Here is a 17,929-nt window from a genome sequence, read left to right on the forward strand (position 1 = left end):
CGTGACCCGGAAGCTGTACGCTGGCTCCCTCGGCCAATAAAGTGAGATGAGCACCGCAACCCCAGAGTCGGTCACTACTGGATCTAATGGTCAGGGGTCCCTTTACCTTTACCATTGACCCACCGCTATTCCCCCAATTAGGAGTTAAAAATCTACCAGCCTGGATAGCTCGGTTGGTTAGAACATGGGGTTGATAATGCCAGTCCCTGTAAGGGACAGCTGCCTATTCCTGCACTGCAGGGCATTGGATTACATGACCCTCAGGGTTCCTTCCAACTTTATGATTCTATTTGGGGTGGAGGTGGGGACTTCAGGTAGGCAAATTATTTTCCCGTTTAAAGCTGTCCTTTTTCCAAACACGCTCCCCGCTAGCGAACTTGTAGAAAAAAAGGCAGGGGGGATGACTAACCGAAAAACAGAAAAATAAGGAGCAGGAGGGGTGTGTGTGGTTGTCTGTTTTTCTGTTAAAATAGCAAACTTTTTTGTCGATTTCAGAGGAGGGAGGGGAGGGGGCAGCTCCTCTTGAGTCAGTTTCAGGAGAAGGGAGGGGAGGAAGGCTTCATCAGTTTCAGCAAAGGAGGGCCAACCTCTTGTCAATTTCAGAGCCAGGGGAGTCGTGCGAAAGAAAGAAAAAGAAACCAACAACTTTGGTCTCTGAGCGGCTCGAGAAGAAGCCAGAGAGAGTTTTGTGGGCTAGGCTGAGCAAGGGGAAATTGGGGGCGCGCTCCCTCGCCCTGTTCCCTCTCTCTTAGACGTCGACACGAGGCAGACCGAGATCTTCCCATCTCTTTTCCTTGGGAAACCACAGCCAGGAAGAGCAGATCGGGGGTGTAGCGGGGGTCATCAGAACTTTTTTGGGGGAGGGGAGTAAGAGGGGGGAAAGGCAAGGAGAGCCGGATCGCTCGCAGTCTCCTGGGTTTGTGGGTGCTGGTGAGCCGGGGTGGGTGGGGGGTCAGCAGGCGCCCTGGAGCCCCCCACCTCCGCGATGGACGCTGTGGCAGCCTTCGGCATGGATAAGCAATTTGCCCCGAACCCGGTGCGGATTTTGGACCCTCCGGACAACCCCCAGGCTCGGAAAAACTTCAGCGTCAGCCACCTTCTGGATTTGGAGGAAGTTGCCGCCGGCATGAATGGGGCAGCCAAGGAATCCGGCGCAGAGGCGAGGGAGAGCGGCAAGGGCGGCCCGGACCCCTCTGGGGGCAGCAGCGGGAGCGAAGGAGGAGGCGCCCTTCGGGAAGGTGAGCGCTTTTTGATGAAGGGGGGAAGAGGAAAGAAGAGGAGATGTCCTCAGACTTTCTTTTTGAGGGGGGTGTACTAAAGAATCTGTGACGATAGGATGTCCGGACTCATCCAACATCTGTGAAATGGGTAGGAAATGCCAGCCAGGCCTGGGGGAATCCACAAGCTTTCACACCCTTTGCTCGCAGCTCCTCATAAAGTCCACCTACTTGGGAGTCAGGCCCACTGAATTCAAGAGGACTTGACTTATGAGTACACATGATCCAAATGGTGCCGTTTATGGCAGATTTGGGGCCTGATCATGCCCGTTGTAAAGCATTTCACAGTGATCACACAGAGTGATCCTCATCAAAACACCATCCTTTATATTCCCCCCTTTCTTACTTCATCTAAATTTTCCCATAGTTTTATTGTTTATAATTTATTGGGTTTTCCACAAAAAAATGGCAAATCCAGATTAATTGGTGAAATGATAACAGGTGGTGTTTTGATGACAACAGCATTGTGTGGATGCTGTGTTGAACTTGTGTGCAACAGCCATCCCAAATCCACTATAAAGTAAGGTGTGCATAGGTTCCTTCCACATCTTCCTTAGTGGAAGCAAAAGCGCTGTTGAAATTGGTATCCAATTGAGCCCTGTTCCTTCCATGGGGCCTTGCGCTTTGTATTTTTTTCTGCAGGATTGTGCTCCTATCTATCTATCTATCTATCTATCTATCATCTATCTCTGTCTTTCTTGTATCTTTTCATAATCACACACTCTGAGTCTGGGTTTATAGGACCAGCATCCTTTCCTGCACAGTGCCTAGCATGTAGTCCCTTTGCATTAATCTGGTTGGCCACTGTGAGAACAGGATCCTGGACTAGATGGCCCCTTTTGGGGGTCTCTTTTTAGGTGGTTAGGTTCTATATGTTAGCTCCAGGATCAGAGGCAGCAATGCTTCTGAATACCAGTTGCAGGAAACTGCAGAAGGGGAGAGTTGCTGTTTCCAAGGCATCTGGTTGGCCACTGTGAGAACATGATGCTGGACTAGATGGGACATTGGCCTGATCTTACATCCCTGCTATTTCAATGACCAGTAGTTCCAGTGGTTAGCAATAGATTCCCCTCCTCCCCCCAGGCCTTGGAAACTGGGGAAAGAGGTGGGGGGTTTGTTTGGCAAACAGACATCTTAAAGCCATGGAGAGGGGTTTTTGCAGTTCATCTATGCTCTGAAATATGTTTGTGCATGAGCAAACGCCATGGAGACTATTATAAGCATCGTGAAAGAAGATTCCTTCTCCTTCTCCTTCTCCTTCTCCCTTCTTTCAGGATACAAATTCTTCAAAAGAAGGCTTACAAGAAACATAAAATTTATATGCTGCTTTTCAGCCAAAAAGATTCCCAAGGCAAGAATAAACAGATGTACACAAATACAACACAGAGCAAATACAACATAATGCAGAAACAAATGATGTAAATTCAACATATTTCAACAGTATCAGAAACCAAACGCATCTCTGCTCCTGCCAAAAAAAAAAGGCAGATGACATTCCCTACAAAAATGTTAAGGGTGAGAATACTTAAGCATATATAAAATGTCATCAGAAAGCTTCCCACAAGGCAGATGGGATAGATTAGCGCAGGAGTGGTGGTGGTGGTGGTAAAAAGACTGCTTAGTTTTGCCATGAATACCAATGGGTAGTTGAGTTGCCTGGACCATAATTTATTGATGAGTTCTCAAGAGCCTTGGGGCTGAAATCATCACCAACTATATAGGCACAACTTTGGTCCTGAATACAAAACTCTGCCGCTAATGGTTCACGGGTGAGGGTCCAAGTCCTGACAACTTGAGTCCTAAAGGACTTTGTTCTAATGCTGATGGTTCCCAAGGCCTCCCAGAAAGTGAAGCTTCCCCCTGGAGAACATGCTCACAGTCACCTTTGCAAGTATTCCCAGGCATAGGAAGGATGAGTCTGAACTGTCCTTAATTTTAGCTGCCTAAAATATTATTGTTGCCATTCGTAATAAAGTTAAGAATTTTAAGGGCCTTAGCTAGAAGAGCTAGACGTGGTTTATGACTAGTAATAAGATATTATCATCATTATTGTGAGTGCTGGATCAGGCCAAAGGCGGCCTAGCCGATCCAGCATCCTGTTCACACAGATGCCAGTAATGGGAAACCCACAAGCAGGATTCTACAACAAGAGCAACTCTCCCCTTCTGCGGTTCCCAGCGACTGGAATTCAGAAGCATCACTGCCTCTGACCATGGAGACAGAGCATAGCCATCTATGTAAAACATAAGCATGCAAGCAGAACTCTGTTGGATCAGGCTAACGTGAGCCCATCCAGTGTAACATCTTTTTCTGACAGTGGACAACCAGATGCTTCCATTGTTGTTGTTGTTGTTACTATTATTTATTGAATTTATATACCTTCCTATACCCGGGGGTCCCAGGGTGGTTCACAGAATAAGAAATTTGCAAGCAGGACACGAGCACAAAGCATTTGTCTGCTACCAGGGTAATTTCAAGGGCACCTTAGCATGCTTGCAAAAACTTGTGTGCTCCCCCACTACACCATAAACTGCATGTGTTGCAAGGACGCACTGGTTAGACTGGCCATTTTTACGGCAATCTGGTTCTGCTTCTTCCTGCATTGGTCTTAGCGATACTCATGCATGTGCATCGACAACATCCAGGAGGCTAAAGGTTCTCTCTTTGTTTTCCATTTTCAATGTCATATATGGGGGGGAAATGCAACAGGCATCCCTTGGAATCAATCTGCACAGCCCCAAAAATATTCTGTGGAGAGCCCCAGGCCCAGAGAGAGAGGGGGGCACCATATGGGCCACTTGGCCCAGGCCTCCGATTCCAAAGGGGGCCTCGGTCAGCACATTCACAATTGCAGGGGATGCACTGGGGCGAACGCGGAGGCGCAAAGGCGGTGGCGGTGGTCGGATTCCCTGGGGCCATGGCTACAAGCGCGAGAGAAAACCTTCTCCGGCGTCCAAATCTTCTAATTGCATTATGCATTTTCTTATCATTACCAGCTACAGTGGTCTCCAATGAGAGAAGTTTCAATATATTAAAATGAATTAAGTCTTTCTTTTGATTAACAATGGCTTAAGAACGCCTAAACGGTTTAGCAATGATAAACATAAACCATGATAAGGCAAAGATGCTTGATTTTTGCTGCGTAATTCAAGAATTCGCAGAAAAGAAATTTATAAGACTTCAGTTATCCCCAGGGTAAAAAAAAAAGGGGGGGCACATTATCTACCTGGCCTGGGCCTCTGCCTGGCTCTGCAAGGCCCTGGAAAGCCCTGTAAAAATGAAAAGACTATAGACAACCCCCCTTTCATTTCAATGGGGTTTGAACAGGAGAACATCCCATTAGATTTGGGATACATTAGACTTAAGCACCCAGCTATGTGCTTCAGATCTCAAGAGGTTTTTCCTGGGATTCATTGTGCTCTCAAGGACTTCCTGAAAGCTCTGACAGAAGTATAAATTTGTTGTGCATAATCTAGCTTAAGTATACCCATTTGAATGAATAGGAACTGTCACAACAGCTATTATGGGGTCAAAATGACTCTTGTGGGTGTCCCCATCCATTTAAATGACCACCCTGTGAAGTAATGAGAAGGCTGCAGCTTTGTGTTAGCGAATGTGTTTGGCATGCAGAAGGTCCCAAGCTCAATTCTCAGTGGCATCTCCTGGTGGGGCTGTGAAAGACCCCTTGGTTAAAAATCTTGAGAGCTGCTGCCGGTCAATGTTGACAATTCTGAGCTGCATGGAATCTTGGTCTAACTTGGTATAATTTCTTGTGTTCTCATTAAACCAGCCTTTAATTCAGAACTGTGAGGACTGGAATCTTTATTTTTAAGGAAAGGGTCAGAACTCAGAAGCAGAGCAACTGCTTAGCATGCAAGAGGTTTGAGATTCAGTTCCCAGCATCTCCAGATTCGGCTGGGGAAGACTGGCTGAAGCCCTGGAGAGCTGCTGCCAGTCAGTGTTGACAATTCTGAGCTAGATGGAACAAAGGCTCCACCCAGAATAAGGCAGCTTCCTATGTAGGTCACTCTTCTAACCATTTCACAAAGGAGACAACTGAGACTGAGCTAGTGGCCTCCATTGGCAGAGGTATGATCTGTATGTCCAACTATCACCGCAAGGACCACCTTCCTATTACTCATTTATTATAATTTATTACGGTTACACACAGCCCTAAAATCCTAAAATAGGCTGAAGGGTGTTGCATAGATGCTTTTTTAGACTGATTAATTGATTGATTAATTGTATTTATTTTTGGTGGGTTTCATAGTCTGTCCTTCAGTCAAATGCCCAGCTCTGTTGCTCCTGTGCCTTTAGTTTAGGGGATTGACTTGCAAATGACAGCAGGTCTCCCAGTTGTGAACAGCAGATGCTGTCTTGACGGAACTCCTTTTTCGTAGGCAAAGAAGGAAGCCAACATGACCTCCCTCCATCTCATCTTTTGGAAATTTTTAATTTCTAACCTAGCTTCAGTTCAAATAGCACTGGGATGAAAACAGAAACAACCTTCCAAGCAATGGCAACTCATAATGATCACGAGAGCATGGTGCATTTTCTCTTGATGACACATTTAGTGATCTAGACCCGAATCACAGCTTCTCCTACACAAGGTGGGCACCCTATTGCAACTCAGTTTGGCTTCCCTCTTCCCAGTCTGTGAAACCAGAATAATAATGTTGATCTGCTAAATGGTGTCATGGTGAGGATTGGTGAAATTGTAGCCTATAGACGTAAATATAAAGGAAAAGAACAAATGTTAAGTGAAATTTGCAGTGCCTGGGGGACCTCAGAATTAGGAACAGAAATCCAGAAAGACTGCTTCAAATATGTATTTCATATTTATTTATCATTTATCATAATACAGTAAATAAATGGGTCCTAATTGGTTGGGCCAACCCTGAGCCTTTAGGCATCAATAACTCCTTTTACCAGGCTCCCTTTTTTTGCAATGGATGCTCTGCATGAGAATAATTTCGTTTCATTTCAGAAAATGTATATACAGCTTGATTGTAAGCAAGCAAGACAACCAACCAACCAACCCTCAAGCAATTTTTTTTAAAAAAACACCCACACAAATTATCGGTAAGAACTGTTAAAAACAACTATTTAAAACATTTGCAAATAATTAAAATAAAAACCTGATTAAAATAATTGCCAACAATCTGCATAGCTGGGTAGGCTTTGCCTAAAACAAAAATGTTTTTTAGTAAGCACCAAGAACAGAACAGTGAAGGCACCTTCCTGATGTCAACAGGCAGGGAGTTCCAAAGTGTGTGTGCTGCCACACCAAAAGATCAATTTCATTCATATGCAGAATTGGTATTGTGTGGCACCTGTAACAGTGGCCATTCCACTGACTGAAGCAGTCGAGTGGGCACTTGTCAGGTAAACTGGTCCCATGTTGCTGAGGGCTTTAGATACTAATAGGGACACCTTGAACTTGGTAGCAAATTGAGAAGACCTGAGCAAAGTGTTACACTAGGGCCTCTCCATCTGCTGATGGTAACATCAAGTGAATGTTTCCATATAGGGAACAGGCAGACGCAGAGATAACGACAACATTCTATCCAAACATATAGGGTATTCTCCCCATTAACCTCCAATTGCAAACCATTTTCTGGGGTGGGGGGCAGTTTTGATGTTCAGATGTACATTCAAGAACTGTGTGAGAAGGCCTTTAGCCAGGCCATTGTCTTAATGGCAGGCACATGCAACCGTGAGCGGGATCAGGGATAGGGTTACAGAAATCATATATTTTTGGTGCGGGGTCGTGGTGGCCACCATTGTTCTTTCCTGCATGCATGGGAGCTTAACCCTTATGTGCCCACTTAACTGCTTTGATCAGTGGAACTGGCCCCGTAAGAACTTTATATTTTAGTGTAGCAGCTCCTTTACTTTGGAACTCCCTGCCCCTTGATACTTGGCAGGTGCCTTCACCGTAGTCTTTTTGGTGCCTGCTAAAAACATTTTTTTGCTTAGACAAGCCTACCTAGATGTTTAGAAAGCTGGTGTGAGTATTAATTTGCTCTCAGTCTATAGTTAACATTAACAACTTAAGACTTTCAAAAGAGTTATAATCTTTTTCGAAATTCTTAAATGATTAACGTTAATTTTCCTTATTGATAATTTCATTGTTTAATTGCTTCATATTATTTTTAGTGAAATAAATAAATAAATAAATTTACTCTAGAGCCAGAGCAGAGTTCATGTAGTATTATATACCTGCACTGTGTCCTGTTTTGCTTCAGGGGATAAAAGACTAGCTCAACACTCCTCTCCCTTCTGTTAGTAATGGGAGAAAAACACGTATGGATTCCTTTTTCATACAGAAGAAAAGGCACCGTTCTTTTAATGATGGCACAGTTCTGTGTCAATTACGTGGGAGTACGTTAGCACTGAATTTAGGAAGCTGTACTTCTCAGCAGAAATAAGCCTTTCACATTTCGAAGAATGCAGCAGAATAATGATAAGGGCTCTGGCAAAGGTGGACTAGCAAAAAAGGCCAGGACAGCATTTGATATATGGGAACTTATCTTCCATTACTAAGTAGAATTGTCTTACTGTTGATTATACAAGCATTCTTGCTTGGTTTGGTCAGGTGTTTTTTTTCCAACCAGCTAATAGGAAGAATTCCTGTGTTGGATAATAATTGGGTTGTGTTTTTTTTTTTAATAAAAATAAGTTTGTTGCAAAATCCAAACTAAAATAACCAAAGTGGGTGAATTAGTGTCTTCCTTAATTTCTTACCTCTACTGTGCCCTGAATCAGCTCCCCACCTTCCTGACCGCCCCACCCAAGGTAATTTGTGAAAAGTGTGTCAGTTAACTCAGAACTGGTTTCTAAGAAAGGAGTTACCCTGGGGAGCTTAACAGATGCAGATCTGAATTCTGATCAGAAGTTAGTTGTGTCTTTGGAAATTTAACGCAACCAGTGCCTCCTGTTGCCCATTGCATTTTAAAACTGTGTGGTGAGGACCATTGTTTTTTCTTTCCTTATGGAACGGTTCAGAGCCTTCCTCCCTTCTTTGATGACTTCCAAGGCCAGCAACTGTCTTTTCATTTGGGAATGAGGGTCCTGGGGTTCCTATAATGCAAGAGGACAAGGTTCAGGAGCACCAAAATATATTGATTGCATATGTCCCATAAATTGCATGCCTACCAACTGTCATGAGCACCAGCTGACGTACATTATAAAGATGTCTTTTTTCATCTTCGCTTTTAAAATCACTTGTCCTGAATCTACGACAGTAATGCGTATCTGCAATCAGTTTGCCAGAACCTACCGCAGCATCAGTCTAAGTTTCAAAGTGAAGTAGAATGAAAATTGGTGGCTTGGAGCACCTTTTGTTTTGGGATAAATTGACGACTACATTTATTCTAAGAAGCATCTGTATTCTTCTAACAAAAGCAGCCTTGGTTGGAAAATAATATTTGATTAAAAAAAAAATTAAATGAAGCACATGAATGCAGCTCACCCGGCATAAAGCACTATTATCAAGTTCTGCTGCTTTCAGTGGGAGAGTTAAGCATTTTGCTTCCATCAAAGTGCTTGGCTCCGGTTCAGAAGCGTCCCCAGATTTATTTGTGATGATTAAGAGCAAGTGCACCACTAGTCTGGAAAGAGGTCCTAATGGAACCTGCGGAGTGCAAGAGTCAATTTTGGTATAATAAAATGTATGATGTGATCGAGGAGAAATTTCTGGACTGTTTTCATGGTAATTAGATTGTGGGGTAATTAGGCAATGTCTTCTTATTATTAAAGCCCCTTTTTCTTTTTTTGTAAGAGTGCTTTAAAGAGTGGCACACGTTGTGGGTCTACCACAATTGACTCTGAATCCTCTTGAGTCTAATGAAATTCAGCTTTTGTCCTTCTGTTGTTAGACTGAAGGATAGAGGAGAAAGGGAAAGTGGTTGATTCTAGGAATCAGTCGCTGAAAGACTAAAATTGCATTCTGTAGAAAACCTTTTAATGCGTGTATGTCTCTGTGTGTGTTATAGATGTACCATTATATATATATTAAAATAAAATAATTAATCTCCACTCAAAGCAATTGTCAAAGCAGTGTTCTAATTTTAAGAACATTTATTCAGAAGGGAAGTTCCACTGATGGCAGCAACATGGTTCTGGAACACTAATCAAGAGAGGGTCACTGTATTAAGGACATTAGTGGCAGAAGTCAAATCTGGATAGGACTTTTAACGTAAACCTACCAATTAAAATTTTCTGAAATGGTACGCCAGAAAGCTACCTTGCAAAATCCACACTTCTCCAAATTTCCAACCAAATAAGTTGTACCCCCCCACAAATTGCATATATTAAGGAAAGTGTGTGTAAAAATGCATATATTAGTTTTTTTAAAATGCAAGATGCATTTTGTTGTGGGAAATTGGTTTGCAAAATTGTGAACATTGGGCAAAAGTGCATACAAAATTGTGTGCGTCAGGAGAAAGCTAAGCAAAATGTTGATGAATTCTCATGAGGATTTTTTTTTTTTTAAATTATAAACTGATGTGGGCAACGTGAAAAACTGAACTGAAGGCTGAGGAAAATGAAAAATGGGAATAAACCAACACTCTCAGATTTCCCATAAGCTTCCAATTCATTTTATTAGATGGCAACACAATGAGGGTGAATATCTGGAATATATTGGTCATAATCCTACACATTTGCCACAATGAACCCCAGGGTTGCATTAGTCATATCAGGGTAAACCTGTTGAAGTAAGTACACATGAGACTAACTATGGCTTCAGTGGGTCTCCTCTAAGTGGGACATGGTTAGAGCCAGCTGATAGAAATCAATAGGACGATGCTTCCTATGGCAAAACTGTATTCTGTTGCTTGAAGAAGGATTTGCGATGCAATTCCATGCATGTTTACTCAGAAGGTAGACCCACGGTATAAACTGGGATCTACAATCTGATACATGTATTGAATGTTTAAATGTTTTATTATGTTTCTGTATATGCTGGAAGCCGCCCAGAGTGGCTGGGGCAAATCCTGTCAGATGGGTTAAAATTTAATTAAAATGAATGCAGTGTTACAAACTAATCCCAGTACAGTGGTTCCTCAGGTTACATACGCTTCAGGTTACATACGCTTCAGGTTACAGACTCTGCTAACCCAGAAATAGTACCTCGGGTTAAGAACTTTGCTTCAGGATGAGAACAGAAATCGTGCTCCGGCGGCGCGGCAGCAGCGGGAGGCCCCATTAGCTAAAGTGGTGCTTCAGGTTAAGAACAGTTTCAGGTTAAGTACGGAGCTCCAGAACGAATTAAGTACTTAACCCGAGGTACCACTGTATATATCCACTGAGAAACAGGCCCCATTAAATTCGATGGGACTTACAGGATTACTGCCTGTATTATGGCTAACTTTAGCTAGATTGCCCTCTTATTTTTGTGTGGGGTGTGTGCAAAAAGAATTTCAGGGGAAGGCAACTTATCTACCATGTCCCCACTGTAGCCTAGGGAGCTGAATGTCTAGTCCAGTGGTTCCCAAACCTTTTCAGGCCACTGCTCCCTTGGTTCCATACACCCCTCCCTCAGCTCTCAGCCCTTTAAAGATCATTATTCAGAATAGCAGTTTGCACAAGCCAATAAGGAAGACAAACACACAAGAAAATGCAAAACAGAAACAATCACCCCCCCAAAAAATCTGGTTGAAACTATTAGTTTAATTAATTCAACAAAATCGATGAACTTGATTCAGTGATACCAGATGTTGCATGCAGAAATATTTTTGCACATTCTTACTAATGAAAACTTAAGGGGGAAGGAAATTTACAGCATAAAATATTTATATATAACTACTTACCAAACATGCACAAACCTTCACCTATCACAGATGTTCTGCAATCAATAGGAAAATCAGTATCTGTTACCAATAGTCAGCTATCTTGTGGCAACTCAGAATCACAAATACAAACACGATCAAAGGAAATCACTTTGAAAGCAGTTAAGAGCAGTAAAGCTTTAAACATGAAGTGAAGACCGTGTTTTGCTCAAGGCTCCAGCCTGGTTAATCATAAATACAGTACATATTCAACAAACTTGGAGGTACCCACCTCCAGTGCCCCCTGCCACCCTCTTGCCTCTTAGTGGCCCCAGGTAATCCCCACAGGGGGGCAGAACCACCGACTTTGAAAACCACTGGTCTAGATTTTGCATCCATGTTTACTGACCAAGATTGCAGTGCAGTCAAGAAACAGCTGATGAATCATTTAGCTTCATTGATGTTCATGTTAACTGATGAAAAAAAGTCCTCTGGATGAATCAGTACAAAAATTCATATGCTTACTTTTGAATCATTTTTAATGTAAATACTTTTTTTTTTTTAAAGCAACAGCTCATAGATGGGAAATGGCATCTCAAAGAGTGTATGGAATGTGTGTTGGGGGGGATGGTTGGAAAAAAAGTTTGGGAACCACTGATTTAATTGAATGGCAATATGATAATCATTTTTGTGTTTCTGTATGCATAAACAGGAGTTTCCCGTGCCAATTTGCTCCGAATTACTGCATCTTTCCATTTGTCAAACCTGCTTTCCTCTGCACCATCACACTGACATTCCCCCACAAAGCAGAGGGGACCTCCCCCCCCCCCCAGCATTTTTGCAGAACCACATACGGCGGCTGCCTCAATTTAAATCTTAGCGGATTTCAGGCAGTTGGGTTTCAGACACGGCTCCATTAGAAATCAGAAGGTGGAGACTCCCCCTCCCCACAATCTTTTAATAGATCTTGCAATTCCAGTGAAAAATGGCCCAGGAAAATAAAACCCCAGTGCTTAATTCTTATAGGAAGAACGCTTTGGATTTGTAATCCCAGAATGAGTTGTTGAAGTTTTTTTTTTTAAAAAAAAGCCCCAAAAGCAAACAAAACATTATTATTTATAAAATGCTATTTTCCATTGTCACTTTGCTGGAAAAACCACAATAACATTCCAGACCAGGAGTAGCCAACTTCAAAGGATGTGGTATGGAGGCACAGAAGTGGTTTCAATACCATACCACACAGCTTGGATTTTTGTGTGTGCGTGTGTGGTGAGAGAGAGATGGAGAGAGAGGAGGAGGAGGAAATGTCTGTATGTAATTATGCTCTTTCAAGCCATCCTTATACTTGCATTAAGAGATGCGCACTGGATCAGTTGCACAAATGCTTCTCTCGCCAGAAGATAGAGCTGATGCTCATTCCTGGAGCTTGCTTATGGTGGCGATAGTGGTGGTGAGGGAAGGGAGCACTCATTCAACTTGCGAGTTTTTTGCTCATGAAATCAATGACCACTTTTCATCTCTGTTGGGAGTGAAGGAAGCTGGAACTCGTAAAGAAATTGAAAAGGAGCCCTTCTGGAAAAGAGAGGGAACAGAGATCTTGTAAACACCCAGAAAAGTGGACTTTTACAGGGTCTTTATGTTTGCGGAGCAGGCAATGGAAAGGTTCTTTCGACTTCCCTCCCAGTTTGATCAAGGCACCTTGGAAGATGTCTCTAGAGGAGGATATCCAAGTCTCCTGCAATAGGATCTTCTTCTATGCTCCGTTCTTTCCACAAGGCAGGCCTCAGCAGGAAATTAAAGTCTCAACTCTGTCTTCAGAAGAGGGGGGCAGATGGAGAATCGCATTTGCAAATCGACACAAGCGTCTCTCTGCTCCTTCTTGGTTTGTTTGGCTAGAGTTTCCCCTTGAGATGTTTAAATTACTGATGATTATTCCTGATTCATTTCCCTATTGAGTTCTAGGAAGGGTCTTCAAAGAAGATCCAAAGGATCTGGAATGCTACTGAAGTAGGTTTACAAGGAAGTTGGAATGGGGGAGAAACTGGATTCAGTTTGTGTTTAATGGCAAATCTACTTGTAACCCACATACATGCAAACCAAAACACCACCATCTTTTGAAATTTGTACTTTTCCCAATTTTGCAGTGCAGTTCCCCAGCCAAGCAATGTACCCAAAAATGCATTCACTGGTGTCTACATTGGCATGTATTCATTTGAATGCCCTCTTGGCAGTGAAGCTCCCTGGGTGACCTTAATTAATCACAGCCTATTGTGGGGATTACATGTGCACTTGGACCTGAGAGACCAGGCTTAAGATCTCTCCACTCAGCCATGATGCTTACTGGATTGTGTTGAGCTAGTCACTGACCTAAGAATGCTGGACGGCGGAGTAATTTTAGGTGTTGAATCGCTTTGATTAGTTAAGTCATTTATTTATCTCTTTAAGACTTTTATATACCACTAAATTAGGCTCTGTCATTGTGTTTGGGATGGGAGCATCAAAATACTGGTGTTGAAAAGTGAAGGGGTTAGGTTTAGGATTAGGATTAAGATTGCTTGGGGATTTTCTATTAATGCATCTGATCGGTTGCTGTGATAATAGGATGCTGGATTTAGCTCACTTGACAGAGCATGATACTGTTAGTCTCAGGGTTGTGGGTCCAAGCCTCCCATTGGGCAAAAGATTCCTGCATGGCAGAGGGTTGGACTAGATGACACTTGGTGTCCCCTCCAACTCTACAATTATGTGATTCTGTGACTAGATGGACCATTGACTAGATGGACCCAGCAGGGCTCTTCTGATGTTCTAAGAGGTAGCAACTTTACCAAAAGGTTATTTGTGGGCGGGTGGCGGTTAAATGTGGGGTTTCCTTCATATTTCTGGAGCTGGTTTTTATGTGTACTATTTATTTTTATTCCCGAGAGAATGCTCTGTTTAGCCATTAATTGTGTTTTCTAGATTGTGAAAATTTCCATGATTGGGGTTTTTTTTTGGGGGGGGGACTTATCTTTTATTTAAGGTGTTTTGATCTGTGTTGCAAACAAGAAGCGGTCCAAACAAAATTCTGGTGCTTGGCTTACAAGGAGGTCAAAGGGAGGCACATCCAGTGCCAGATTTACGTAAAAGCTAAACATGCTGTAGCTTAGCGCACCACTCTCTTGGGGGCCCCCAAAAAAATTAAAGAAAAAAACCCTGGATGTATTTCCAAAATATAAGATGACTGCAACAATTACTTTGACAAAATACATATTTTGTTATGTGCAAATGGCTTTAGATACCTATTAGGTTCCTAAATTACCATATAGCATATATTCAACACAAAAAACAGCTGGACATATAAAGGGCCCCATTACCTTCAGTAGCTTAGAGTCTCATCAAACCTAAATCCGGCCCTGGGCACATCCTTTGGTTTCATACTTTGACTTCCTCCTTGGTTGTGGGCAGGGGGACATGATTTGACTAAAACTGAAGGGGCTCCCATTGACCGGGGCTTGTGGGTTGCATTAAACCTCCATATTGTTTCACCTCAACACTAGAGACCTGGTAAATGATAATCCCTGTTTTCCAGGTGTGATATTCCAGGCTCTGGTGGGGATGGTGGACATGAGGGCCATGAGGTCCTCAGGCCATTATGTAACACATGGTGGGTGTTTATCCTTCCACTCTCGAAATTTAAGTCTCCACAGCTCACAAAGACCATACTGGCTGTCTCAGGCTCAGTGCACACCCAGGTCACTGAGCCTGAGCTTCTACACTCACTGCCTGCCATGAACCACCAGCTGGAGGAGGCAGTGAGGACAGAGGGTGAAGAAAGAGCTGTGAGTAGAGGGGGGGCCCTCCCCCATCTCCTGGACCCCCTGAGAAACTCAGCAAACCTGCTGTACCTGGAACTGGCTGTGGAGAGTGCAGCTGAATGGGATGCAGCTATGGGCATCCTGAGGAAGCACCGTCTACCCAGGGATACCCCCAAAAGCAAATTTAGAGTGAGAGTCCCCAAACTTGGCCCGTCAGATGTTTTGGGACTACAACTCCCATCATCCCTAGCTAACAGGACCAGTGGTCAGGGATGATGGGAATTGTAGTCCCAAAAACATCTGGAGGGCTGAGTTTGGGGGTGCCTGGTCTAGGGTGATGTCTGCTGTTTCCAGGAACTCTTCTCATTGTGAGATGTCTGTAGGTGATCTGAGAGTTTGTTTGGACTCTGGGTGAGAACCTGGAGCCTGAGAGGGAGGGTGTGTCAGAAGAAAAATGAATTAATATTGATTTATATATACAGTGGTACCTCTGGTTACAGACGCTTCAGGTTACAGACTCCGCTAACCCAGAAATATTACCTTGGGTTAAGAACTTTGCTTCAGGATGAGAACAGAAATCGTGCAGCAGCGGCGTGGCAGCAGTGGGAGGCCCCATTAGCTAAAGTGGTGCTTCAGGTTAAGAACTGTTTTAGGTTAAGAACAGATCTCCAGAACGAATTAGGTTCTTAACCTGAAGTACCACTGTATTAGTAACTTTGTATTAATGTAACATTTTCATATGACAGTGTGTAATTTTGTAATACTTTGTTTAAGTTGTTTGTTGTTGCTTCAGTTTTCTGTGAACTCCTTAGATATATATTTAATATATTAAGCTGTATAGAAATTAAATAATCAATCAATCAATCCTGTTATCTTGCCATTGATCTCCATACTACAGGGATGTAGTTTAAAAGTACATGAACACCTGCCAAAATCAAGTATTTCACCAATACAATGAAAGAGGTACTGCTCTAATATTTGTTTTCCTCTTTCCTCCCCATTCGTATTTCCTTTTGTGTTGTGCCTGTTAAAATTTTAGCCTGACGGCAGGAACGGTTTCATCTTTCAACATACAGGACAGTATTTAGAAAATGCTAGAGCTTTACAAAGTGTTGAATGATGCTAATGACTTCCTTTGCTCCTCAGTTTGCATTGCAAGCAGCTTGGGCTTTATCCATTTATTATTTCCCCTTTAGTATCTAAACACAACATGCCAGCACAGCACATCCCTATCGCTCCGCCCAGAGCCACCTTCTCCAGATTGCATATGCTGCTAAAAACACAATTTCAGTTGCAGCTATTCTGCAATAATTGCAACCAGATCCACTGTGAGATGAAAACATCCTATTAAACATTAGAACACCTAATAGAAGGCTTAATTTCCCAGTGGGCCTGGTTGTAATTATTAGAGAATAGCTGCAACTTGCACACATTTCGAAATAAGAAAAGGAAACACCACCAAGCTTCTTCCTCCTCCTCCTCCTTCTTCCTCCTCTTCCTCTCCTCCTCCTCCTCCTCCAAACGGTAATTGAGTAAATTAATTCATTGCCCACTAGGCACAGAGTACCCTCTGAGAAGGTGTGACTCTAAAATAATTCAGATACGCTTACAACACCCCTGTTTTTAGAAGCAAGCTGTTTTCAGGGCTTTCCCAGGAAACAAACTACTAGTCACAATTGCCATGTTCTGCCTCCAAGGATGGAGGCTTCCACCACTAGTGTAGTGGAAGATGAGGCTATTCACAGTGATAAGCAATAATGCTTCTGAATCCTACTTGATGGAAACTGCAGGAGTGGAGAGGGTACTGCTTGGGGGCTTCTGCTTGTGGCATCTGGGTGGCCACTGTGAGAACAGGATGCTAGACTAGATAGCCCGCTCTGGCCTTATCCAGCAGCCAGGCTTTTCTTATGTCCTTACCCTGTGTCTTCAGCTTTCATCCTGGGTTTGCTTAGACACAGCTTTTCAGAGGTTAGACTAAGTCCAGTCTTTCTTGAGCATTTGCTCAATGATTTATCCAGTTTGCTGTAAGGCAACTTACTATGTTCCTCTTTGGAACTGTGGAGCCTAAAATCTTACTTTATTTTTAGAGGAATGGTCATAGCAGAGTGGCAGAGCACATGTCTGAACACAGAAGGCTCCAGACTTATTCTCTGGTGTCTCCTGATAGGGCTGGGAAAGATTCCCTGTCTGTAACCCAAGCGAACCACTCAGTGCAGACTATACTGAGCTAGATGGACCAATGGTCTAGATCATCAGAAGGCAGCTTCCTATGATCTGGTGAACCAGGTCACTAAATGCCACTTTGTGGAAACTGGAAGGAATTAAAGGTAAAGGTAAAAGGACCCCTGACCATTAGATTCAGTCGTGACCGACTCTGGGGTTACGGCGCTCATCTCGCTTTATTGGCCGAGGGAGTGGCGTACAGCTTCCAGGTCATGTTGCCAGCAAACTGGAGCAGTGGAAACGCCGTTTACCTTCCCGCCAGAGCGGTACCTATTTATCTACTTGCACTTTGACGTGCTTTTGAACTGCTAGGTTGGCAGAAGCTGGGATTGAGCAACGGGAGCTCACCCCGTCGCGGGTATTTGAGCCACCGACCTTCTGATCAGCAAGTCCTAGGCTCTGTGGTTTAACCCGCAGTGCCACCCGTGTCCTCTAAAACCTGCTTCCAGCTGAAATCACCATTGCACAGTTATGATGTCTGATGGTGTTTCTCTACTCCTCCCAGTAAGTTTTCGAGGGCAATTCAAAGTGTTGGTGCTGACCTTTAAAGCCAAACAGCCTCGACCCAGTATACCTGAAGGAGCGCCTCCACCTCCATCGTTCTGCCCAGACACTGAGGTCCAGCTCCGAGGGCCTTCTGGCAGTTCCCTCCCTGCAAGAAGTGAGGTTACAGGGAACCAGGCAGAAGGCCCTTCTTGGTAGTGGCGCCTGCCCTGTGGACATAGCTGTCAACTTTTCCCTTTTCTTGCGAGGAATCCTATTCGGAATAAGGGAATTTCCCTTAAAAAAAGGGAAAAGTTGACAGCTATGCCTATGGAACGCCCTCCCATCAGATGTCAAGGAGATGAGTAATTATATAACA

General features: G+C 43.4%; 1 protein-coding gene across 3 annotated transcripts in view; it reads left to right on the forward strand.

Annotated features, from left to right (window-relative positions):
- Window positions 1-552: 552 nt before the first annotated feature.
- The window catches only part of PRRX2 (paired related homeobox 2), a 65,096-nt gene continuing 47,719 nt past the window's right edge, over window positions 553-17,929 (forward strand). For all 3 annotated transcript variants that reach the window (XM_083722547.1, XM_083722548.1, XM_083722549.1), the window contains exon 1: window positions 553-1,238. In XM_083722547.1, coding sequence (XP_083578673.1) covers window positions 986-1,238 — 253 coding nt within the window. In that variant the 5' untranslated portion in view covers window positions 553-985. The remainder of the gene's footprint in view (window positions 1,239-17,929) is intronic.

The sequence above is a fragment of the Podarcis gaigeae genome (genome assembly GCF_964106915.1).
Source record: "Podarcis gaigeae genome assembly, chromosome: Z".
NCBI lineage: Eukaryota > Metazoa > Chordata > Lepidosauria > Squamata > Lacertidae > Podarcis > Podarcis gaigeae.